Genomic DNA, 18691 nt, shown 5'->3' on the forward strand with positions numbered 1-18691 from the left:
AATGTAATGAAACTGTAATGAAAATCATTAACATGTTTTAAGTATCTCGAAGTTGAAATCAAGGGAAAACGACTGGAAGGAAGTAAATCAAAAGCACAGTAAATGTTTGGAAATCGCAGTAATATTCAAACATTCAAGTAGTGTGTACGGTATTTAATGAAATAAGCTTAATTATGAGTTTGGATTGAAGTTAATAAAAGTGGACACCAGTGCAAGATGTTCATGTAGTGAGATCAATCAGTTGTACATTACTGACATTTAATATCCTGCTGTCTGACTTATTCGTCACTGTGTTTCTGTAGCAGTCGCTTCCTTCTTGTGGTCATTTATCCTCATCAGTTGTTTCTCTCTTTTTCAAAACATGTCACAGATGTTTTGTTTCCAGGTGCTGTTGCAACGGTGCATCACCTCAACTGCTGTGTGGAGCTGAATCTCTGTTTTCTGATCTCATGTTTTCCTTCTCTTGGTCAGATCCATGGTGGGCACCGCGCTGCAGCAGCTTCCACACCCGAGCTTCTGTCAACACATGCCGGCCTTGGACTGGCTGTGAGTCTGCGCTGAGTGTACTTGTATGTGTGCAGGTGTGTAGTGCATGTGTGTGATTAGATCTCTGTGAATTTACCAGACAGACGGATGTGTGTGTGTGTTTGTGTGCGTAAAAACAAATGGTAGACAGAGGTGACAAAGGGGTTATGTTCCCCTTTTTTTCTACTCAGGGATCTGGAGGGAAACCAGATTCAAAATCTCAACTACTCCATCTTGGAGACCTGCAGCAAGCTTGAAGTTCTGTGAGTATCCCACTTTAAATTGTAATAAAAGTCCAAAATGATTGAAGTCCATTGAAGTCCACAGTCCATTTTAGAAGTGCGTCATCAGCCACGTTTCCATTCCATTTAGGGAGCTTTTCCCAAAGAGAAACTACAAATAAGGTGCATTCCCATCTGCTGGGATGACACACATGATTAGGTTTCCTGAGAGTAGCTACATCAGTCAATTATTCAAAATGTCCCATTTACATTCGGCCTGTCAGTTGCAAAAACAAGCACTTTTAGTGGGCGTAACGTTACATTGACGCTGCTCACTTGTCGTTGCAGCTTGTTTTGCCGCAGCAGCCTACAGTGACTGGACCAAATTTCAAAAATCATTGTCCCTATTAGTCAGTTAGACACAAAAACAAGGGTCCAAGTTGAAAAATACTAAAGTGTTAGCGGAAGGAGCATTGTGGGAAGCCATATGTTCAGGTAGTGCAACAAATGAGATTGCACCCAGTCCCAGCAGGGATCCACCACAGGGGACTGAAACACCTCTTTGTCTGTCCTGTTCAGATTACTGATGGACAACCGGATCCGAAGAGTTCCTGAAAACACGTTTCAGTCTCTGTGGAAACTGGCTGAACTGTGAGTGCCAGCCAATTTATTCTGTTCACATATTTAATGAAGTTTATATCAGACGACATTAAATACTAATAAGAGGTGGCTAGTCTAAGCAATCACTGGGTTTCAGTGGAAATTGAAATGTCTATTTGATAATCTTTGAATGCTCTGATGGTGATGGAGTTGCTTATTGCTGATGGATTTTTTTCCTCAAATTTAATTAATTTCTAACCCATCAGCAGATATTCATCAGCTCTACACATTTCTTTAAAAAAGACCCAATCATAAAACATTGTTTTCAGCCATTTATTTAAAATTGAATGATCAAACGATGAGAACTGTCATTTATTGTCACTTTGTGTTTGGTTTGGATGAAATTAAATCTTGTCTGGATCGGTGGATTATGTAAATAATTAGATTTCACTTGTTTTATTAAATTCACTGTCAGTCTGAAGCTGATGGTTGATTAGAAAGATCCTTGGATGGATAATAAGAAAAAAATAAATAGCACACTGCAAGGCTCAAATGTTCATTAATTTATTGCATAGTTGCATTTCCTGCAGTGTTTGAGCTATTTATTTGTTTTTTTTCATGATCTGCTCATTTTAAGCTCAGCACCTGCCATGTGCTTGTTAATATATGCCTATAAAGTTAGGATTTACAGAACAACAAGTAGGATTAATTAACCACACAAGATCAGATATAACATGTGTTTACATGTGTAAAATGCAGACACAATACATGGTTTTAGATTGAAATGCCACCATAAAATAGGTCTTTAAAAACTGTATATAAGTGTTCTCTTATAATGAAGGTGTAATGGATGGAGATTCAATGGAAGCAGTGTTAGAAAGCCATGTAGTTTTGTTCTGCCAGCCGGTAAGACCGTTATCAGGTCATTAAATGGGCGCTATCAGTGGTTATTAGCCTCATAGATGTGGCTCAGAAGGGGCCTACTACACCCACTAGTAGGTTTTATCATCTTTTCACATGGTAGATCACTGAAAGAAGGTATAAAAGAAGACGACAGTGACCTCTAGCGACCGTAGTAATTATGACAGGAGCAAAAGGGGAAGTCCGGTGCTGTAGTATAGACAGCGTGAAACTCCATATGGGGTAGTGGTCGGGAGTGATGGACGGGACAAAACACAGGGTTTTCATCCAGGAGAGCAGGGTTTACATCCTGTGTCAAACCAACAATGTGTAGTTGTGTTTGTGTTCACTAACATTGAGTTTCACTTTCACTTTTGAAACGTAGTTATTTTAAGCCAAAACACAATGTTTTCCCTTAACTTAACTAAGTGGTTTTGTTGCCTAAACCTAAAAAAGTTGTTTTGTTTGTGTTGAAAACTTAATGTTCCATGCTGTTTTATAGCATGTTAGAACATGTGGCTTTTAAGTTTTGCTTTCACTTTTACAACGTAGTATGCCCCTACTGACCCACATCTATGATGCTTATAGCGAGCGATGACTCACATGTAATGGCCTGATAACAGTCGAATCGGCCGCTTCTGCTGAGATTTGTTTTGTTGGTGTTTAATGTTTATCATTAACTCTCTTTAACTGTTTAGGAATCTGTCCAGCAACAGGATCAGGGAGTTGCCGAGAAACACCTTTAGGAGCCTCTCCAGGTCCCTCCTTAAACTGTGAGTAACTTATTATCTGGCTGAGAGGAGAGGAGAGGAGTGGGAGCGGTGTGCTTTTTATGTGAGGATTATAGAAAGGGATTATGGTATATTAAGTGTAAAAACACTTTGGGGATCTCCAGATTTAAGGCTGGATTCAGAGAACATGCCTTTATCTTACCGTTAATGCCTCCCACAGGAAGGAAACTCAGAAAATCAAGGGGAGTATTAGCAGAAAAGACAAAAACGTTTTAGTCTTGTGGTGGACCTTGCTGTCAGAGATGCTATTGTAGTGCTGTAAAAGCAAAGACAAAAATTTGAAGCATTTGAAAAAGCCATTGAGAATCGGCCCTCAGTAGTATCATAGTGTCATATTTGTTCCATTTTAGGGTCAGAACCACGTTTGTATACTGAGTCCAGCTGTTAGACAATTCTACATACTCCATAAATATTACAATGATACAAAAGTCATCATTTTAGCACGTGAAAGCCCAATTTATGACCTATACTGACTGCAGCCAGCCACAGGGGGGTGATCAAGATGTTTTGGCTTCACTTCGGGGGAGCTGTCATGTCGTCAATCGTCATATACAGTCTATGGTTTTTACAGTGTGGTATTGCAACTTTTGCTTATAGTATCTGAATGCTCCTTCCGTCACTAGTGAAAGGTTTGAGCATCCATGAACAGAAATAACAAAAATAGAGCAGATAGTCCCCACGCAATGAAAACTGTGCTATAATGCTTTTCAGCTTTTTGTTCAAAACAATATGAGGGACAACAAAGTGGATGAATGGGCTCTCTGTGATGGAAATCAAATGTTTTGGGCACTTTCACAAGAAATGTGAATATGTGTGAGTAGCTGCTGTCTCCTTTTGTTAGTTTGCTTGTGTGGGAAAACATCACAAAAGATATATTTGACATTTTTTCGCCTCAGACATTTTGACTGCAGAAAAACGCTGTAACTAATCACATAACGATGGCTCTCTTCCATTAGCTTCCTGTAGTCCTTACCAGTGAGCCAGCATGCACAATGGCAAACCTGCAGCCATTCCTATTACAAACCAAGCTACCAGGAACATTGCCAGGCCGTGCGGCAATTTCGGCATAGTTGCCAAAGTTGAAATTGCAGGTTATATGATGAACTGTTGGCCAGAATACTTTCCCAAATATACTACCATTTCAGTAGAAACAGCTGTATAATACAATGAGCACCACTTCTGGGCCAAATAAAAAGTAAAAAGAGCTGTATCAGTATATTTGTGCTATTCATGTATGCAGCGAGTCGTCCAGCTCACCCAGAAAAAGACTTTAATCCACATGTGCAAAAAATCAAAAGCATAAAGAACTTTTTTGATGAATTTGCAAGCTGAGCAACTTGTACTGGGAGCTGCCTTGGAACACAGTGTCTGTTCCTCTTAATACAGTCCATCCATCTTACTAACACTTGTGCTTTTACGGCTATGATATATCAAAGATTTCTTGTGTAATAAATGGTGTATTTGTCCACAAGAGCTGCTGCTTGACCTTTTCAGCATCTCCTCTGAGAGCGACGAGGTATATTTATAATTTAGAGATCATATACTCACTTAAAATGTCTGACCATTTTGTGTGCACTCTCATACGTTTCACCTAAAATGTTCCTGCAAAGATCACTCACCGGGAACACTAAACACTGGAAAAGACAAAACTACTAGGAAGAACAGGCTGGAACACGAAGCACAAGGTACAAAGAACATTAGGCTCGTGCAAGATGAAATGCGCCTTGCCTGGAAAGTAGACAAGATCAGGCAGCAGCAACAGGAGGCGGTGATAAAAAGCTGCAGTTTCCAGCCGTTTCCATCAGCTAGTAAGACTTCACTAGAAGTCACAGGAAAAGTTACATCCTGTTTGATCCGATCTGTAGCCAAAGTGTAGTTTGCAGACAGCGTTCAGATTTATTTATATTTGTTTGGCATTGGATTCTATACTTTATTATTTTTATGTCCGCCTTGTAAAGCACGTTGTAATGAGCACTTGGTTTGATAAGTGCTTTATAGATAACCTTCATTATTATATATATATATATATCAACTACACAAGATGTGTTTGTTAACAGATTCTTCATTGCACAACATGAGACTAATAGCCTATAATCTAGCTTTAAATATCACAATTACACAGAAAGTTCTGACTTCCTACAACACATGGAGTTTGTGTCAAAACTAAGAGCCGATCAGCTCTTTGATCAGGCAACAGCCTGGCGTTTCCCATCATGCCCTGGGTAGTGACACAGGGCATCACATATCTAACCGGCATGCATTGTGCGCCGATCGCCAGTGATCGATTCTGAGCAGGCCTGGCTCATGTTGAACGAGCCCAATGACAAACTGGCAAGAAACAAAGGAACATACACCCATTATACATAACTAAAAATATATAATACAAGACGGTCAAAAGCCTCTGGCCACAGAGCCAAACCGTGCTTTGGAAAACAAATTACTTTCAGTGAAATGAATGCCAGTAATGTGTTTAATAGACATAGAGTAGTTTAGTTTGTCATAAAAGCTTTAAATCAAGTCTGAAATCAACTTCACACAACATTTTTCATGCAGTGTCAGTTCTATGGTTGTGTTTTGTCTGATTAAACTGTTACACGGGGCTAAAGTTTTAGCCTGCTGGAGTAAAGTACAATATGAATCTGGCTCATCAGAGGACAATGTGAATATTTATTTTACCACAACTTCAATTCAACACATTCTTCAAGATGAAAAAAAAAATGAATTTTATATATATATTATTTAAATGTTTCAACTCAGTCATCTCACATTGCTTGATACACTTGACGGTGTAAAATATTCACACAGAGAGGACATGCAGTAATTCACATCAGAATATAATATTCCAGCAAATGATGATGATGATGATGATGATGATGATCCCTTCCACCTCACATTCAAACACACACACACTATGCATGGAAAACAGAAGATGCTGTCATTGCCAGTCGCTTGATTGATCCATGAAACCACTGACATTTTGCTCAGGAAAGGAGTGACCCCACTCTTCCTGAGAGATTCTGTTGGAGCATTATTTTCCATGCCACAAACTCAATTGGAAGAACAGCAGGACAATTATCCTGCACCTCCAGTTTTTTTTTAAAGTGCAGGACGCCACAATTTGACATTGTGGAATTGGTGCCTGGTTGCAGTTAACCAGACATTTACAGCTAGCAACAAGCACATGACATAAAATTGCCACTATGTTGCTTTGAATCAGTTTCTATTTTGCTGTGTGCTGACTTCCAGCTTGTTCTCATTCCCAGGGCGTCAAATACCAAGTTACCGGCGCACAAGGTACTCTTTAGCGCCTGTATGAGACGCACAGGGCTTTCCATTAACTAAAATGTAAACCCATCTGTGGCAACAATAAATGGCCAGAGTGTGGTGACGTAGTTTAAAGAGTGAAAAGACACACGCAGGGTGGGCAGGAGGGAAGGTGGATGGGTCCAACATAAACAGGGCTTTCATCCAGGAGACCTCTGTTTGTGTCCTGTGCGTTAAGTTTCACTTTCACGTTACAATCAGCTGTTCCTTCATGTCCCATGTTCACAACATTCAGTTTCATTTTCACTACACAAAGGTAGTAGTTTTAAGCCCAATCATGTTGTTCTTACCTAAACCTACATACAGGAATCAGAAGCTAAAATAAAATGAATGCCACTTGTTAAAAGCAACTACATTGTTCTGTAAAAACCTATTTTAAGATATTTTTAAACATGTGAAGAGAGGATTTCAAGTTAAGTGTGCGTTGCAGCTTGTTCCAAGCCTGTGGAGCGTGAAAGGGAAAGGCAGATTTACTTAGCTCTCTTCGGGTGATTGGGACCAAAAGTAGAATTTTCTCTGATATGCTTGTGTTATACAGTAGCTACTGGAGAAATAGGTCAGTAAACTGGATGTGTACTGCAGTCATTTATCGGTCATTTAAAGCTTTTGCAATAAAAGCCCATATGCACATTTTTTTCATCTTCGGTCAAACAGATTGTAGTTTAAAGCGACCATAGGGTCAAACCGAGTCAACCCCTGCTTAACAGCCTTGGGGTTTTCTATTGCCATACGTGCACTACATAATAATGAAGCACAGACAAATGTTCTCACTTCAAAAATAGTCAGATGTGAATACATTTAGAAACACGAGGAAGAGGCAGGATGCTGCAACGCCTCGTTGTAACATTATTGACTTTCTTAAAATCTGTTTCTTATTGCAGAAATATCTCCCACAATCCCCTTCTCCACATCCACCCCAGCCACTTCAACCACCTGACACATCTTCAGTCTCTGTGAGTACACACACACACACACACACACACACACAAAGACACGTCTTGCTGCAGCCTGTTTGGTGGTGAAATATGCTCTATTTTCTATAGGGCGCTGGAGGGGATAGCAATCCCAGACATTCAGACTAAGATGTTTCTGCCTATGAAGAACCTCTCACACATGTACGTACAGTCCTAACATGTTTCTGTCATCACTGAATAACCCAACATGATATCTCTCTAACTTGTCACACTGTCATTCTCCCTTGTTTCTTCTGCTACCCCTCTCTATGTGTTTTTCTCTGCCAGCTACTTTAAGACGTTCCAGTACTGCTCCTATGCGCCTCATGTCAGGTCCTGTAAGCCCAACACGGATGGCATCTCTTCCTTTGAGGACCTGCTGGCTAACCCACTGCTGCGGGTGTCCGTCTGGGTCATGGCATTCATCACCTGTTTCGGTAACCTCTTTGTCATCGGCATGAGGTCGTTGATACGAGCAGAGAACAACTTGCATGCTGCCTGCATCAAGGTCCTCTGCTGTGAGTAACCACACCACTGTACTCTCAGGTATACTATGTGCAAATACAGAAATACTTGAAACAAATATAGCATCCGACTCTGCATATAAGGGTAGAGGTGAACCTTATCCTCACAACAACAGCGCTAAAAAGATAGCAGGTCAACAGTAGAAGTCACTTAGAAGTGATGTACATCATCTGAAAGCTGGGAACCTGAAGATTAATTTGAGATGCAGCTCACCACTGTGTGTCAGATTGTTCTAGTCATAGTTCAGAGGTAAACACGACTTAATTAATTAATTGATTAATTAAAATAAATTGGGCTTAGAACATTACGATAGAAGTATATGATGGTCATCCCCATGCTCTATTATGTATCATAAGTTGTTGCAGCAATTTTGGGGTTGATACCATTTGTTACACAGATTTGTTGCTAGATTTAACCATTTTCTACCAATTGAGAATTGATGAAAATGATCAATAATCCCTCAGAAATACCACATTAAGACACCAAGACCTTGAGGAACACCACAGAAAAAGCCATGCTGTGGTTTGGTTTCAAAAACTTTTGACATTTGGAGATTTCTGCAAGAATTGCATTTTTCAGTAATTGGATGGCGAGCACTTCAGTATTGGTAACTGCTCAGAAACTCCCTTACTGTCAATCTACCTTGGAAAGCCATCCATCCTCTGAATGCCCTAGGTCTTTAGTTTGTGGCTGTAAAGTTTAATTTGGCTGTGATTATCCTATGTGCAGTTGGGCTCATTGTATCCACAAGAGTCTCTATAGACAGATGGGTCTTTTCAAACTACTTAAGCTTGAACCCCTTGAAGAAAAAAGGACTTGACATGTTTTATCTTTGTTTCCTTATTTCCAATTTTCCATCCATGTTATGTGTAAAAAGATGTTGAGTCATGGTGTCTTAAATTAACCCAATAGCTCACCTAGTCTCTCACCCACCTACACACACCTGCTCACAGCGACATCCAGACATGTGTGTGTCCCATGCCTGCTCAGGAGGGCAGAAATAATGTTGTATTTTAATGAGAAATGTTTGGTCTGCCAGCAGCTGACAGATGGACTCATCTAACAAACCCACACAGAGCACCTCTCTCTGTAAACAGACTCATGTTTGTCACTATCTCTTGTTGTTCAGGTGCAGACTGCCTCATGGGTGTGTACCTGTTTTTCGTCGGAGTGTTTGATGTGAAATTCCGCGGGCAGTACAATCGCAACGCCCTGCTTTGGATGGAGAGCGTGGAGTGTCAGACCATTGGATTCCTGGCCATGCTCTCCTCAGAGGTAACTCATAGATAAGCGTCCCGCTCACAATCACACATATACACACACACACTAAGCTGCTGTGTGAACCTTTGACAGACTTTATTCACTGCAATACATAACCAAGATATAGATAAGCTGCCGATAGCGCTTACACACTCTTATTCTGCTGATGCTGCTTTTTCACTGATCCCATTATAAGCTGCTGCTGTTGTTGCTGTTTCCAATATTTTATCAGCCCAGCATCAAGCCACTGGCTCTGACTCTAGTTCTCCAGGGAGAATTTTATGGGGTCAGATCAGTCTCAATATTCATGAATGCACAAAGAAGGATTCACAAATGTATTTTGTGATTTATATATAAATGCCACAAAAATATTTTTCAATGCACACAAAAATAGTTATCGTTGTATATAAATGTAATGTAAAGTACTGTAATAAATCATGTATACCACTCTCAAGTTTCAATTGGCTAAGCACTTGAATGCACCAAGAAGGAGGAGTTTTCAATAAGTTCTTGCTTGAGACTGCATCAGCACACATTGCAAATCTGTGACAACAATAAAGCAGATTAATGTCTCTGCATTCTTCTATCATATTAGCTTGAGCTAAAAAGTTTATCTGGAAGGAAATAAATAAAAAAAGATTCACAGTGAGTGTTTTTCTCTCAGGTCTCTGTCCTCCTTCTGACCTACCTGACTCTGGAGAAGTTCCTTGTCATCGTCTTCCCTTTCAGCAACCTGCGCCCAGGCAAACTTCAAACTGTGGTGAGCTACTTTACACGACTTAGACAGAAATACAGGAGAACTGTCACATTCATTTGATTGGGTCTTTTGTTGTGCTGTTTTTATATAGACGTTTACTGCTCACTTCAGGAGTGTGGTGGTGTGTGAAACAATCATGCAACCTTATGGTGTGAAAACATTGGATTTGCTGCCCTGTAGTAGTTTTCCTTTGTAAAGAATGAGCTATTAAGTGTTCTGCTGAGTGCTCAGCCAGTGCGCTTAGTGTGACACGCTCTTTGTTGAAGCTACGTTTAGAAATAGACTAATTATACTGCACAGCAGATCCAGAGACTCAAGGTAGAGAGCCAGGAAAGCTGTGTGATGTGTGGAGGTGCAGCATTTCATCTTAAGGTCACAGCGGGTTTCACAACGCCAACTTTAATTTTAGACAGCCAAAATCAATATAAATGACACTGCAATCATTACAACTAAGCCCGAGAATCATGCTGTCAGTTGACTCACCTTATGTGTGTGTGTGTGTGTGTGTGTGTGTGTGTGTGTGTGTGTGTGTGTGTGTGTGTGTGTGTGTGTGTGTGTGTGTGAACTCCCAATTAGGAATCCTTTATCAAGACTGAGATTAAAAGATTAAAGAAGATTCTCATTGAAACACCTATTAATTTTTGACACTTTTACCCTTCAGCAAGGAAACGAAACGGAGTTGGTTCACTTAAGTACAGCTCATTTTCTTCAAACGGTGTGTGGAAGAACTTAATGAACTGAATTTCAAATGAGAAAGTAAAGAAAATTAAGACAACTTGCATTAACAACACTAATATAAAGTGTTATTTCAGGCAGAGCAGCTGTTTCATTTATGCTTCACAGTCACTGCCTCATTCATAGATGCGTCGGCAGCGTTGTCATTACAACACTTCTCACTATTACTATTATTACCGCCCCAAATTCCTCTTTATATGTGCTATATTTTTGTTATTGTTGATTTAGCTAATATCTAATGTTCAAGTTCGTTATGAGGGATTCTTTGAGAGCAGAGCATTTTCAGCCAAATCTGACTGTATAACCATTTGCTACTAATGCTCCTGAATCCTTGATGTTAGGCTGAATTCACACCAGATCAGGCGTTGTGTCGATTTGCCGCAGGGTTGTGCGGCGGTACAATTAACGCATTTTGTTCCCTCATTGTACTGGTCTGGATTGGCGCTTATGTGATTGGCCACCATAGCAACACGTGTTGTGTTTCTCCAAAAGTTGATTTTGTTTCTACTTTTCCGCCGCAGGCCACTGCGTTTTTTCAGCGCCCCATTTGGCCGCCGTAGCTGCAGCCCAAACGCACTACTCCCATTCAAAATGAATGGGATAACCTGCACTGATCTGGTATGGATGCAGCCTGAAAGTCAGACTGAAAGAGGGTCTTTGTGCTCTGTGAGAAAGCTCAGCCAGCTGTTCTTTCTCAGAGAGTCTAGATGGAGGTAGAGCATGCAACGACTTGTCACTCAACAGGAGACAACTAGACTGAAATGTTTCAGCGTTGTAGTTCATTAAATGACAGCGAAAATGTGGAATTCCAATGAGTCATCAATTTGCTTGAACCGTTTTTCTTTGTGGGCTTTGGAGAGCAGAAATCCTAACAGCATGTTTGCCGTCCCGCTGTAAGGTGGTCCTGGCCTCTATCTGGTTGCTGGGTTTCATTATTGCTGCTGTGCCCCTGATGAATCAGGACGTGTTTGGAAACTACTACGGACGGAACGGCGTCTGCTTTCCCCTGCACTCTGACAGGAAAGAAAAACCTACCGCCAAAGGATATTCAACAGGGATTTTTCTGGGTAAATTGAAGAAAAAAAATTAATTTTTTCCTCACATAAGCTCATTTCACAGTGAATACTGATTTTTTAGCAATGAACTAAAAAGTTGGTTGCAGCTTTTTTTGTGTGTGTTTGTTGTTTCGCACTTGAGGGTACCTCCAAAAATGAGTAGTCTACATTTATGAGAAGGGTGTTTCTTTCACCAATCAATGAAACTAATGAGTGATCAAATGCTCTACACACACTGAGCTTTAAATCCAATGAGCCGTACTGTTGCTTATCATAGAGACATGGAAACTAAAGCTTTTTATATTGTTATTATGTAAGGATGCACAGGTGAATATGATGCAGCTTTATTTTTTGAATCTTTCAAGAGCAATCTGGTCCTATTTGTTACACATTGTCATCGTGTACCAACCAACTAACAGAAGCGAGAACAGTATCACATGTTAGATTGGGCCATTGCACAGCAAACACCTATCAACAATGCATGATTAGTCTGGGTTCTTATTAATACTCAGTGTTCTCACTGAGGACTGGTGGAAGTCTGGCAGCGGTGATGAATGATGGAATTATGGGGGATATTCTCTCTAACAGGGTGCCAGCATTTACATCACAAGGCTGTTAAATAATCATGTGAATTAATTAATGTCTGAGGTGCCACAGTTTGTCATTCATCATCACTAGCTTTTCTTTCTGTGTGTGTGTGTGCATGCACATGAAAACCTGTGTACAGTGCATGCATGTAAAGTGTGTTTTAGGAGGTGCACTGTATATTCTATAGCTGTCTGTGTTGTATGCACATTTATGCAGTGGTGGAAAGTAACTAAGTAGATTTACTCAGATCCATACTTACTGTAAGTACATTTTTGAGGTACTTCTACTTTACTTCAGTATTTCAGCTTTATGCTTTCACTACTTCTTATTTGGTAGCTGTGGTTACTTTTCAGTTTAAGATTTTACATTTAAAAACATGATTAATTTATACAATACAATGTATTGTTAAAGATTAAATTCCCAACATTTTTGGCTTGAGAATGCGACATCTAGTGGCTGAATGTTATCAATAACACTTTTAATGCACAAAAGCGGTACAATTATGTGACAAAATAAGATAAAATTAGAGAAAAAGTCCAAAAAATGAATACAAACTTGTGTAGCAGAACTTTGTTTTGTCTTTGTTTTTTCATCGCACAACCCCTGAGATTTATCTTGTGACCCTTTGCATGGGGTTCAACCTTTACTAAACTATCTAAATGTATATGAAGTAATCAAAATTGACTCGACCTCGACCAGCTACTAACTTTAAAATGTTGCTCTCTAAATGATGCATCAATATTAACAATTAAATAGTGTAATATAATAATATATCAGTCACATGGGTCTTTTTTCTGCAGAATGAGTACTTACTACTTTCAAGTATATTTCTATGATAATATTTGTATTTTTAATTTAGCAGGTTTTTCAATGCAGGACTTTTGCTTTTAATGATTTTTACATGTAATGTATTAGGATCTGAATATTTATTCCCCCCACGGCATTTATGTGTGTGAATATCATGTGCATCTCTTTAGGTCTAAACCTTGTGGCGTTCCTGGTGATCGCCTTCTCCTACTCCAGCATGTTCTACTCCATCTATAAAACGGGCATCAACGCCACAGACTTGAGGAGCCGACTGCACAGAGACGTGGCTGTGGCCAACAGATTTTTCTTCATAGTGTTCTCTGATGCCCTCTGCTGGATTCCCATATTTCTGGTGAAAATCCTCTCACTAATGGAGGTGGAGATACCTGGTAAGAAATGAAAATGTGTTTAAGATTAAACATCTTAAACCTGGTTGCACATGTTCTGGTCATGTACAAAACTTTAACAACCATTTTGTGAAAAGGTCTTTCAGTCCCTTAGTGACACACAGAAATTGTACCTGAGTCTACCACTGCCCTCGTTGGAGCCACTGGGATGTATAACCTTATCGGTTTTACTACATTGATGGTTCGACGCCTTATTCTTCTTAATTGGAAGATTAGACTCCCCCGTCCCATACTAGATGGCTTAAATAAATTATGTTCTATTTGAAACTCAAGAAGATTAAGTTAACATTGTTAAGGACAAGTTTGAGAGAACATATATATACTATGATAGCCGAACTCAAATCCCAGACTGGGAAAGCTCCTAGCCTGTCATATGTACAGTACTTGAACCTGTAGAAATTAGTACATAATATTTTTCTTAAATTTTCTTTTCTTTCCTTTTTTTCCCTTTCCATTATTTTTTTCTTTATTATTATTTTTATTATTTATTACTATTTTAACTATTATTGTTTTGATATTTATATACACATACATTTTTTTTTTATACAGTTTCCAATGTATTATTTAATTGTTTATTTTGCTGCTGTTGGTTTAGTGGATTGTTACTATTGTCATTATCACCTGTGTTATTAATATTATTATTATTCATATCTTTCTTTACATTGTTGCCCCTATTTTGTCACACTTTCTGTACGATTGAAGGGGATTTCAAATGTTGCAAGCTTAACTGATATTTGTCAAATAATCAGTATCATACAACAGATTTGGGAGAAAAAAAATAAACATTACATAAATCACTAGATCACTCTGCCACACATCAGTGTTCTACTGTTTGAATTCTTTACTTATTGAATAGCACCATAAAAAGCATCTACAGGCATGCACTGCTTAAAAATGTGCTCCTGTGTTCCTTCAGGCACCATCTCCAGCTGGGTAGTCATCTTCATCCTTCCCATCAACAGCGCCTTGAACCCCATCCTGTACACCTTGACCACCAGCTTCTTCAGAGAGCAGGTGGAAGTCTTACTCTGTCGCTGGCAGAGAAGACACATCTTGAAAAAAGACCGCAAAAGCCTCACCTCCTCCACAATCTTCGTGGAGACGTCGCGGCCGCCTTGCTACCAGCCGCCGGCCTACCTCCAGCGGGTTACACTGACCGGCGCAGATCCCCGCTACGCCTGAGGCGAGGCTTTGTAAACTACTGGTCTGGAGGAGCCTGTTGATGGTTATATTTTTTAGGCTCCTACATGACAGCACTGTTTTAACACCGTATACGCACAGGAGGCACTTTGGGATTCAGCGTCTTGCTCAAAGTTCCTCTGACATGTGGGCATGAGGAGCCAGGGATGAAACCTTCCGATTTGTGGATGACCCTCTGCGCCACTTCAGCTACACTCGCCCCCATGCTTGCCTGCTTATGTGGCCATACATTTGATATTGTTCCAGGTAAGGGAACGGTGAAGTGAAGAAAGGAATAACAAAGAAGATGCATAGAAGGATAATTACCAGCATATACTGTACATCTCACTGCTGCCCTGAGGACGATCACAGTGGACTTAAAATGTCTTAAACCAAGCAAGATAAGTGCTTATAGATGTTGTTGTTGCCACAGCGAATCATCTGAGATCTGATTTTATGATCCACGTATTTGATTTTGCAGAGGTTTTCTACCAGATGCCTACTGTATCCTGACGCAACCCCCATTTACAGGGAAGAAACCGGAGAACCCGGAGGAAACCCATACGAACACGGGGGGGAACATGCAAACCCCACACAGAGAGGCCCAGACCGGCGAATTAACCCTGGACCTTCTTTCTGTGAGGAAACAGTGCTGACCACTGCACCACCGTGCAAGAAAAGTGCTTATAGTACTTTTATAAAATACATAATGTCCCACATATGTTTACTTTAATGACCCCTTGGTCAGAATATGGAGGTAGAGGGATGCCCCGCTGTCCTTACCACAGCGGCCCGGGTTCGAATCCAGTCTATATATATATATATATGAGCTGAGAAATAGGTTTAAGGATAAATGGTTTCAACCAAAAACAAGGAATGAGTGTTGGTTTATGGAATTATAATGCTGGCATCATACAAATTAAATTGCAAATCAGCACCTGTATTTGTTTTCATTTAATGCCCACAAAAACGAATACGTGTTTGAAATTCAAATGCCAAAATCCAGCTATAGCCTCTATTTTTTATATGTCATTTTAATATTGTCTATGAAACAATTTAAATTCAAATTAGGTCGACAATTAAATAAGCTATCCAAATAAGCCATGACATTTATTATGCACTCTGCTTCCTCCCTCTGTATTTCTGTTTTCTGGTATTTTCTCTTGCTCCATCAGTTGTTGGGTTTACTGCCTGAATAGCTTTCCTGATGCAGTATTGCATGCAAATTGCATTTAATTCATGAAAAGAATCTGAAAATGAAATGTTCAGTGACAGATTAAATGATAATTGGGCACAAATCATGATATTACTACTAATAATTTACCTTTAATGACATTTTTGACAGGTTTGTAGTGAAGGGTATGAGAAAATGAATGCCATGTGGTTCAACGCGTTCTCATCCCGCGTCCGACCTCTCGGCGTCACTCTTTTCGGTCGCAGTAAACATGTGCTTAAAAAACACTTGTTTAGGTTTAGGAAAAAACAACATGGTTGGGCTTAAAATGACTACGTTTGTACAGTGAAAATGACACTGAACATTGTGAACACGTGAACACGCACAAACAGCTGATTGTATCGTGACGCACAGGACACAAACAGTGGTCTCCTGGAAGAGAGCCTTGTGTTTGTTGGACCACAATGTGTGTCTCTCTTCGCTTTTAAAGCTACATCACCACACTCCATCGCTCTTTCCCTGAGCGTCCAATGTTGACGCCGGTGAGTTTACATTGTAGTTAATGGAAAGCCGTCGCATACCAAAGCTAAAGGGTGCCTTAAGTGTCGGTATTTTGTACACTCTATCTGCATGATCAATTCAATTCAGACTTTATTAAGGACACAATTTATGAGGGTCCATAGCACAATGAAATACATAAAGAAGAAAAGAAAAGAAGAAACAAAATACAGTATGTGCTCTCACTAATTATACACCTTAACCAATATGCTGCAGCATCTTGAAACCATTAAATCATACTTTTAGTGTTCAGTCCTCCTTTAGTCCGCGTTGACTGACCTGAACTGGATTAAAATGTTTGCCACGTTACATTTATTAATTCAGATTTGTTGTCACTGTGCTTGTGAGACATCACCTGGACTTTGGTTCATGTCTCAATTTATACTTTTTTATACTGATATACTGTATAAAACGCCTTTGTTTTTTGCTGCCTTTTAACAGCTGCTTTGTTCAATGACAATCATCAACAGGCAGATAATGGTGAAAGAGGAACAAGACGAGGAAAGTTAGACAGGTGTACAGATTTCTATAGTATGCCAAGCAGAGGAACCCCCTCTCATTTTCTGTTATGCTGTGCAGGTGTGCAAATGTTTATTTTTGTTGTGCAATATTTGGTACAGGAGACGGTCTTCTCAGTGTATGTTCTGTATATCATTGTGTTTGTTGGAGTCAGGTTGTTGATTATTGTGTTTAATGGTTTTCTCACAGAGATCATTCTTTGACTGAAATAATAAAAAACAAGAACAAACCTGAAGTACATTTAAACATTTTGCTCTTTTTTGTGAGCAATAAGCTATCCATTAAGGTTAGAGGGAACACAGCAAACATGGAACAAGGTGACTGATAAAACACCAACATACACACACACACACACACACACACACACACACACACACACACACACACACACACTGTTCGAAATAAGATGTGCTGAGTAAGCAATTCTGTTCTAAAATTATAAATGTACCCAGCTGAACACTGACCCACTTCCCTGTTTTTCTGAAAAGCTGACAAATTACACATAATAGCAGAGGTTTCTATTCATATTCCAAACTAAATGTCAAATGTACTCTTGAGGAGAGTGATATTTTAGGAGGTTGTCATTTTACTCCAGATAAAACTACACTACATTTCCCATGAGCTGTCGAAACCTCATCATCTGTCATAAGAACATAAATTATGTGTTTACGTTTGTGACGGAGTAGCCGTCACTGACTGTGGGCAGCGCACACACATCACCTCAGGCCACACACACCAACATTTCTCCGCTGCGCCGCAGACACACACACACACACGCCAAACATTTCTCCGCTCCCTTCCTGATTCACTCCGTAGTTAAACACATCGCGACATATCCCTCTCCCCTAAACTGTTTATCAGTAGTGCGACCAAAGGTGCACACTTGGTTGTTCTGCTGTTTCCAATACGCATACATTACACAAACATTATTTTCACTCACCAGTTGCTGAAACGCTGCCTGTCCATCCATGAATGGGACATGGCAGGATGGACAGGCAGCGTTTCAGCAACTGGTGAGTGAAAATAATGTTTGTGTAATGTATGCGTATTGGAAACAGCAGAACAACCAAGTGAAATATCATCTGCCCACATTTCATTTGACAGTGTACTCTTTGTTTTGGGCTCTGCTGACTTCAGCTGCTTCTCAAAGCGGCGTTGGCGACGGGATTTTCTTGGGCCCTTGGTGCCACCATCGAACAGACTACTGTCAAAGTCTGGGAAAGGATGAGCACAAGGTTCCTCTTTTCTTAGCCCCTGAGTGCCACCCTCACACAGACCACGGTGAAGGTCTGGGAGCGGTTGGACCCCAGCTTTCGCCTGGGCACGAGTGATCACAGGACAAGAAACAGTGACATTAACTTCCCCCCTCTGCCCAGTGTCAGTTTCCACTGGCCTGTTCTCCTGCAGCAAGTCCAGAAGTACAGGTAAGTCCCAACCCAGGAGGGCAGCAACAGGTAACTTTGCAACCACCCCAACAGTCAACAAGTAAGACTGTTCATCAATGGTAACAGTTAATTCAGCTGTGGGATAAGGATGCTTATCCCCATGAACACATAGTATGTCCTCTTGTCTGCTGTAATCCACACTGTTTACAGGCACCAGATCCTGCCGCACCAGCGACATGAAGCTACCACTGTCCAAAAGAGCAGTAACCTGCTGGCCATTAACCGTCACAGCTTTGTAGCGTTGTAACCTCACTTCACTATCCTCCACCTCAGGCCGGGGAGCATAGCAAGCGCAGGTGAGTTTAGCTTTGCGTATGGGACACACAGAAGCTTTGTGCCCTGGCTGTTGACAATAAAAACAAACAAAG

At 40.2% G+C, this 18691-nt stretch overlaps 1 protein-coding gene across 2 annotated transcripts in view; it reads left to right on the forward strand.

The window, feature by feature from the left end:
* rxfp2a (relaxin family peptide receptor 2a) overlaps positions 1-17118 on the forward strand; it is a 74113-nt gene extending 56995 nt beyond the window's left edge. For both annotated transcript variants that reach the window (XM_074610438.1, XM_074610437.1), the window contains exons 9-20: positions 472-546; positions 717-788; positions 1326-1397; positions 2945-3019; positions 7243-7314; positions 7405-7476; positions 7603-7832; positions 8969-9114; positions 9764-9859; positions 11490-11658; positions 13212-13430; positions 14365-17118. In XM_074610438.1, the coding sequence (XP_074466539.1) occupies positions 472-546; positions 717-788; positions 1326-1397; positions 2945-3019; positions 7243-7314; positions 7405-7476; positions 7603-7832; positions 8969-9114; positions 9764-9859; positions 11490-11658; positions 13212-13430; positions 14365-14630 (1564 nt within the window). In that variant the 3' untranslated portion in view covers positions 14631-17118. The remainder of the gene's footprint in view (positions 1-471; positions 547-716; positions 789-1325; positions 1398-2944; positions 3020-7242; positions 7315-7404; positions 7477-7602; positions 7833-8968; positions 9115-9763; positions 9860-11489; positions 11659-13211; positions 13431-14364) is intronic.
* Positions 17119-18691: the final 1573 nt, after the last annotated feature.

Source organism: Sebastes fasciatus, chromosome 16 (assembly GCF_043250625.1).
Source record: "Sebastes fasciatus isolate fSebFas1 chromosome 16, fSebFas1.pri, whole genome shotgun sequence".
In the NCBI taxonomy this organism is placed as follows: Eukaryota; Metazoa; Chordata; class Actinopteri; order Perciformes; family Sebastidae; genus Sebastes; species Sebastes fasciatus.